Below are 8,107 nucleotides of genomic sequence, written 5' to 3'. Positions count from 1 at the left end.
CAGCTGCTTCTATAAAATACAGCTGTCCTGAAGATGTTCTGGGGAGTCCTTACGCCATTACATGGTGTCTATGTGCCTGTTCACCTCCTTGAAAAGAGCCTTCTCGGGCACTCAGAACCTTCGGCTCTGTTTGTACCTCACATAAAGGCTTGTGTCAGCAATCCCATTTTCTTCTGAGTGGACTGAAGTTATGTGTAGAAAAAATTATACTATCCAGATTTTGAAACTGATTTTTAAGCTCCAGACTGGTTGAAAGAGATGTACTACAATTTATGAAATTGTGCAGCATCCAAAGATTGGATCTCTAACTGTAATAACTAGAAATGCAGAAATGACCCTGCTTGTGTCCATGTTCCAGAAACACCTCTAATTCGGCTGTTGCAAATGTCCATCACTTACAGCCAATTAAATTCTTCTCTGAAACTTGTGTTAGTTTCCAATGCAACATTAACAAAACTTATGAAAAACAGTAAACAGCTTCTGAAGTGCTGCTTCTTTGTGTCTGGAACATGAGTAATACCACAACATGACGTTGAGGCTGATGAAGTGCTCCCCTTCTACCTTCCCAAACTGGCAACTACTCCTTACAGGACAGTATCAAAATATACAGACATTTTAAAGTGAAAATAAACACTTTAAATTCTTAAAAATCGAATTAATGTTTTGTTCACATTACAAGAGTTATCCAGCTATGGATCACAGTATAAGATTTAAAAATACAAACCAAACACTTCTTTTCTTTAAGCACTTAAGGAGAATATAGATATACCTGAATAAGCTGGGCCAGAGAAATAGGGGCAGAAGAGTCATCAATCTGTTCGCAAAAAATTAAACACACATTCATGTTGAACACATATTCATATTAAACGCATATTCATATTCAATGTCAGTCAGGAAATATTCTAGCGTATTCCATATCACAGAATCACAGAATCACAGAATCATATAGGTTGGGAAAGACCTTTAGGATCATCGAGTCCAACCATAATCCTAACACTGCCAAAAACCACCACTACACCATGTCTCTAAGTACCTCATCCAAACGTCCTTTAAATACCTCCAGGGATGGCGACTCAACCACTTCCCTGGGCAGCCTGTTCCAATGCTTGATAACCCTCTCGGTGAAGAAAAATTTTCTAATATCCAGTCTAAACCTCCCCTGGCGCAACTTGAGGCCATTTCCTCTTGTCCTATCACTTGTTACCTGGGAGAAGAGACCGACCCCCACCTCTCTACAACCTCCTTTCAGGTAGTTGTAGAGAGCGATGAGGTCTCCCCTCAGCCTCCTTTTCTCCAGGCTAAACAGTCCCAGCTCCCTCAGCCGCTCCTCATAAGACTTCTGCTCCAGACCCTTCACCAGCTTCGTTGCCCTTCTCTGTACGCGCTCCAGTACCTCAATATCCCTCTTGTAGTGGGGGGCCCAAAACTGAACACAGTATTCGAGGTGTGGCCTCACCAGTGCCGAGTACAGGGGCACAATCACTTCCCTAGTCCTGCTGGCCACGCTATTTTTGATACAAGCAAATATATGAAATACAATGCATTACTAGGCACAAATACCAATATTCACAGGAGAACTGTGCAAATGAGGGCATTACTCAGTTTTTACTATGCTGAAGCAAATGCACTGTATTTACAACATCGACTATCTTTTACTGGAAAATATCTACTAAGGTAATGTGTGGAAAATTAATACAAGGCTACATTGTTTAGAATTAAGAACAGTGTGTAGAAAAAAGGCTGAGATTGGTTTTTACGTACTGCTTTTGATGTTGCCCTCGCTGGCTCACTTGGACTTCTAGAAGAAGAAAGAAAGGTGATCAGAACTTAAAAGAAGGCACTTGTACCCAACATAAAGCAGTGAAAACAGAGTCTAAAACCTGAACATCAAACCATTCTGTTCTGATACTCTAGTGAATGTGGACATTTATATGTATACATAAACTGTTCCCGATTGGTACACGCAGTGCAACTAAAAAAAACCCCAAAATCACATTTCTCCTTTGTCACAAATTACTCTAAGACTTACAGATACAGAACACAACAGTGCAAGAGGAAGTCCTCAGATATTTTGTCTCTGCGAGTAAGTATCAAAAATATGAAGCCTCTACTACAGTTTTGTGTTCTTAAATAATCAACCATGAAAGTACAAAGGTAATTTTAGCCAACCCGTATATCCCTAGCATTACAAGTAGGTACCAGAGAGAGTACTTCAGTTTCTAAGAAAGAATAGGGAGGCTCTAGACACTTTGAAGGGCAAGTTTACTGAAATGAAACAAATCAGCCATCTGACAAAGAAATAACAAAAATGTCAGCAGCATCGTCTTTACTACAGTGTTTCTCTGTGGAAGCCCAAGCACTCTGTTCAGATATCTACCATATTTAGCCATGAAAGTGCCAAAATGTGCTCAAGGTGTTACATATGCTATATTGACTAAAAATAGGCGCAGAAATCTCACCTGAAAGCAGTTCCTATGATTTTTTGGGGAAAAAAAGGTCTTAACTGCCTGAATCTGCTTTAAGATAATCTTGAAAACACTACAATATTGTAGGAAATAATTATTACATTTCAAAACTTGCTGAGATTCCACGTACTCATTGATCTGTGTCTGCATGCTACTCATCACCAATCAGACATGCAACCATTGATGGCATTAACAAACAATTCCTACACCATCCAAAGTGTCCCATGAGCAGAGGCAATTCAAAGGCTGCTGTGGAATTCATGTGAAGTTTACATGCAGAGCCACAGAAATTCAGGGCTTTTTGCTTGCAAATGCTTCATGGGTACCAGGACGCTGCTGTACTGTTTGTTCAAGGCACACTGTAACTCATCAGTCTACTTTATTTACTGAGTAGCAACAGCAGAAAGGCATGGCAAAACCACAAGCTAATAATATCTACTAATGGTGGTGGAGAGGCATATCTTGAAGAAGGCTGGAAAACATGACCATTCAAACAATGCTAATGCAGCTGATAGAGATCTGGACTGTATGAATACATAAATGACAGCAATAATCCTGGAGTCAGGATGGCATTTGAACATCTGTAATTTTAATCAATACACCCGATTCTCTGTCCTCCAAACAGCTTAGGAACACAGAATTAAATCCTGGAGCACGCATATCACCTCAGGGTAAAAACCGACCTGGAAAGAGAACTGGTAACATTTGGTAACATGCTAAACTGCTTACTGAGGTTCAGGTTTGGAAAGGATTAACTACTCCTTCATCGCACTCACAGAAAAGACAACACACTTTAGGATAGTGTTCTTCTTCTCTTGCTGGAAACGGACATTGTCTTTAGGAAACTAATAGGAATCACTTAGGAATGCAACTTCTTGTTTGCCTGGTTCCCCAGCTGGCAACCCTTGGTCTTTCCTGTATAGCTAGTACGCACAAAACCCAGATTTGGGGCGTAAGAATACCTGCCATATCCTGCCCCGCCTCCCCCAAATGCAAGAAATAGTCAAGCCCTGAGAATCAGACTCTTCTGAGATGGGAACAAAGTCTCAGGTTACACTACAATGCCTATCTGTCTGGACTATAAAAGCACTAAAAGTGAACAGATATGATGAGGAATCTCTCCACGGAGAGGAAACAGGATCTACAGCCTGGGTCTCAGAAAAATCAGCCCCAAGAACAAACCCAACAGACTCCTCTTATTTAACAGTTACCATTGTTGGAGTTAGAACCCCATGTCCCAGCAGGCCTAAAAAGGTAAGTCTCCTTTGGGACAGATACAGTAAAATCTACCCCATGACAACAAAAACTAACAGCAGCTTTAACGAGAAAGATACAGTCTGAATGCCTCTGTAAACTAATAGCCATCCAAAAAGTTCACACACTGGAACCCCTAACAAAGAATACCATGCTTTACGGATACTCAAATAACATGTTTTGTTGGTAGCTTTAACTCCTCCAACAGGGATTCTCCTAACAATTACCGATGAGTTCCTAGGAATCAGGGCATTATCATCTGTGTATTCTGAAAACAACACAAACACAGAAAAAAACATGAGTCAGTTTGTAAGAATGTATATTAATATGTCATTACATAGCACTTCACAGAATCCCTTTCAGAGTAAAAAGCAAAATGTTCTAGGTAACATCACGCTTTTATCGTCTCAACACACTAACAGGACATTTCAAGAAATCCTCAGGTCTGAGAATCAAACACAAGCAGCAACATCTTTTCCATTTCTTAAAAATAGTTTGAAGGCCAACAGCAAAAGGGGCTCAAAGGTCACTAAAGGAGAGTCTGCTAATGCATGAGGTTCTTTCCTGACCTAGCTTAAGTTGCTTTTGCTGCTCTTAGGCTACAAAACCAAGAGATCTCTGGAGAAAAACAAACCACAGCAAAGTCTCACCTGCTTAAACCACATTCCAAAGTCTGACGAGCTTGCCCTGCAACACCACAGGCACTCAGCTAAAGCATGGAAACTCTGCGCCATTGCTTTCATAGCTGTTCACTAAAAACGATTCACCCACGAAGACTGACAGAACACAGAAGACAGCCTGCCATCTCTGTCTATTTCTTGCAGCTTAATCCATCAACAGCCACACTTCTCAGCTTGCTCAGTGCTTTACATTGACATGGAAACACAACTGGCAGGGCTACACATTGGATCACAGAGATTTTGGGGTTTTTTGAGCTTGCTTTCACAAGTAGGGCAGAATTGGCTCCAACTAAGGTGGTATCTGCCCTCTTAAGCTAATCATCTAGTTTGAACCAGCCCAAGGGACGTGGATTCTTTCGATGCACATTTGCAGAGCAGAGAGACTCCAACAAAATGACTTATGAAGACAGCCTTGAAGAGCCTTTCGAAAGAAGCGTGTGCCTGAAGCTATCCATGCTTTGCCTTGGCTTACACCATGTTAGTCTTCTGAAGAGGAGGAAAGCCTCTGACCTTTTATGGAAGGCCCAAACAGGAAAAAAACCAACTCCCTGAGACACTTGGACTGAGTCAGCTTAAAACGCAAAGATCTCTCCATGAGAATGGTTTGTATGTTGTACTCACACGAGCTGGCTGTGACTAAATATTTTAAAGCACTCTCAGCAGCCATTCCCTGTCATCTGCCTACAGCTGTACATACTAAAAGCTTTGCAGACCGAATCAGAACGATGGTCTGAAAACCAAAGCTGCTGTATCTCCAGTCAAGCTCTGTCACGGCGGTTTTGCTCAGTGATCACACACAAAATAGGAATATTTCACAATTTATGCTCCCTTTTTCAGTATATTATTCCTACGGGCAGGAACCTCTCTTAGACCAAAACATACCTACCAGAAGACATTATTTCAACCACGAAATGAACAGTTTACTTCTACTTCCAAATGACAGAATGCTTCGTCAGAAAACCGAGAAATCATTTCGCTGAAACAAAATTCCTGATCTTTCCCCCTAGGGAATCAAACAGTATGCTTCCTCTGGACTTCAGAGCAGTTTCAAACTGTTGGAGAACTTTCTCCGCCAGATCTCAAAGAAATCTGGCAACTTTGGTATTTTAAGTTGTCCTCCCACATTTCCTTACCGTTTTACCTAGAAGAATTCCAGGAAACCAAAACTTTTGTAAGCACTATACATCGCACATCAACCATGTATTCTTCTACGCCTAGCTCCGCCTCTAAAACACAGACCTGAAGGCAGCTGTCAGAACATCAACTACAGAAGAACAGCTCTGTGAGGCCCCAACACAAGTCACAGCTACCGATCGTGGCCGAATCACATTATCGCTTCCACACCGCTTAATCCCCAGCACCGCTTCCTGTCCTGGTCCCCTCGCGTGCTGGCAGGATGGGCCCCAGACTGACTCACACTACGTGGGGACAAGCCACAAAGAGCAGAGTGCAGCTCCCGCAGGCCAGGGCTGCTGCGGTGCGGTCTGCGACGCCACCAGCCAGTCGGACCCCGAGGCCCCGCGCCCACTGCCCCCACGCACCTTCTTTGGTCTGGGCATTGGTGATCTGCAGGTCGCAGTTGGCCACCTTCAGCTTCTCGCAGCTCATGATCTGGCGCTTGAGGTCGCACAGGGAGATGTTGAGGCCGTTGAAGGTGACCGTATCATAGTTCAGCTTCGATGAGAACTTGTAGTGGACGCACGACATGGTTGGGGCCAGGCGGTGCCTGCTCCACAACAGCGTCTACCGTGGCAGAAGACGCCGCGGCCTCTGCACCAGGTTACGGCCTGAGGCGGCACGGGGAAGGGCCCACCGAGGGGTCAGGGCAAGCAGCACAGGGTGAGGTGGAGTGGGCCGAAGGCACTCAAAGGCAACGGCACTCGGCCTCCGCTCCCTCTACGCACGCAGCGCTCCCAGGTCTGACTGCTTGCTATGGGGGCCCCGGGGCAGCTGGTGCAGCTCCCCCATGTGCTGCCGCTGACGCCTGTGGCTGCTCCCTGTCCCCCTGCCTACAGCTGGGCACAGCAGGTGGTGATGGGGACACTGGTGCCCCAGCAGCCGATAAGGCTGCGGCCTCGGGCCATGGCCCAGGGGGAGCCCCTGTACCCCACAGCTCAGCATTGCATGCAGGGCCTCCCTGTGCTCCACACCCTGCCTAGCAGCACCAAGATCTTAGAGGCCCCTGACAATGACATGGTCATCGAGGACAGCGTCACCGACGCCAGCCCCCACCAGCTGGCCCCGAATCTGCCACGCAGCAGAATGAAGACAAAGCCCAAAGGTGAGGTTTGGGGGTTGGCAGACCCCACGGGCTGGCATCCCATGCCCAGGAAAGCTTGCATCACCCCGCAGTTGGGCTGGTCTTGATTGCTTTTTCAGCAGGGGTGTCCATCACGGAGGCCCCAGGGTAGACCCTGATCCTGCCCGAGCTGGGGCCAGATGCCTTTGCCGAGGCATTTCCTGAGCTGGCAGGGGACAACCTGCAGTTTCAGGATGACCAGTCATTCACCATCGACATCACCAACATCCTTGCCTGGCTCGACACCATGGATGGCAAGGACACTGTCCCCGATGGCCCCGAGGTTCCCAATAACCCCTGCTTCACGGCCCTCCTCAAAAAGCTCCCTGACCTCTTCCGAGTACCGGGCAGAGGGCGTCTGCACCAAGGAGCAAGCAATGGAGGCGATGCAGGGGGACAGCAAGGAGACCATCCCCGCAGTCCCCGACAACCCCAACGTCCCCAACAGCACCACCTTCCTCAACCAGCCCCCCGACTTCTCACAGTACAGGGCACAGGGCGACTGCCCCAAGGAACAAGTGGCAGCAGCCATGCTGGGGAACGCCGGCCCCTTCTTGGAGGTGGTGACGTCCCCCTTGCTGGACGCCAAGGAGAAGCAGGGCAGGGTGGCAGCGGTCCTCCCCACTGGGCTGCCAGAGAGTCCTGTACCGACTTTGTGGAGAGTCCCATGGAGAGTCCCTCGAAGGGTTGCCCAGAGGGTCCTCCGGAGAATCCCCTTCAGGGTCCTCTGCTGAGCCCCACAGCTGCCCCCCAGCGTCATCCATCCTGCATGGCCCAACTGCTGGAGGAGGCCCTGCGGAGGCAGCCCCGCGTGGTTTTGACCCACTTGCCACTACTGCCGGGTGCCGTCTCCTGCTGGCTGTTGCCCAGATCAGGCAAGGCGGCTGGCAAGAAGGCCAAGTGCCCCGTGCCATCTGGCATGCCCAATATGCAAGCGCCCTCCCCGTGGGACAGCAGCCCACCTAAGAAGAGGAAGAAGATGGTGGTGTGCCAGGTGGTAAAACACTCGAAAACCCTGTATGAGGGGAAGCCGGATGGGGACAGTATGGCGGCTGACAGCAGCAGGCAGCAAGCGTGCAGCAGCAAGCGGAGGGCATCTCATGGCAACAATGGCCCACCAAGCAAGCAGGAACCCTGAGGGATGCCAGGGGACAAAGTGCCCCATGCCCTCAACCGACGGTGATAGGTTGATAGAGAAGGTGTGGAGCACGGATCCCCGCGACATGCGACCTGCACCTACGCACGCCAGCCCCAATCCTCTCCCTTATCTCTGCTTCTTTCGTAATTCATTAAAGGTTTGATGTTCGTTTCACAGCGCCTCTGCCTGCGGTCATTCGTGCAGCGGTAGGCGGGGGGGTTAACGCAGCCCCTGTCGCATTTGTACATCTGACCCTCCACCTCTTCACCCC

The 8,107-nt window shown here is 47.6% G+C and overlaps 1 protein-coding gene across 1 annotated transcript; it reads right to left on the bottom strand.

Moving 5' to 3' along the window:
• Positions 1-748: 748 nt before the first annotated feature.
• Positions 749-6,106, bottom strand: LOC142403963 (E3 ubiquitin-protein ligase RBBP6-like). Its single transcript, XM_075490262.1, has 5 exons — positions 5,941-6,106; positions 3,895-3,987; positions 2,885-2,900; positions 1,762-1,789; positions 749-814 (listed from the first exon to the last, which is right to left on the bottom strand). The coding sequence occupies exons 1-5, from the start codon at positions 6,104-6,106 to the stop codon at positions 749-751; spliced, it is 369 nt and encodes a 122-aa protein (XP_075346377.1).
• Positions 6,107-8,107: the final 2,001 nt, after the last annotated feature.

The sequence above is a fragment of the Mycteria americana genome, unplaced genomic scaffold (assembly GCF_035582795.1).
Source record: "Mycteria americana isolate JAX WOST 10 ecotype Jacksonville Zoo and Gardens unplaced genomic scaffold, USCA_MyAme_1.0 Scaffold_49, whole genome shotgun sequence".
Taxonomy (NCBI): domain Eukaryota; kingdom Metazoa; phylum Chordata; class Aves; order Ciconiiformes; family Ciconiidae; genus Mycteria; species Mycteria americana.
Note: the sequence above shows the minus strand (reverse complement) of the source record. Positions and strands in the feature narration are given on the sequence as shown.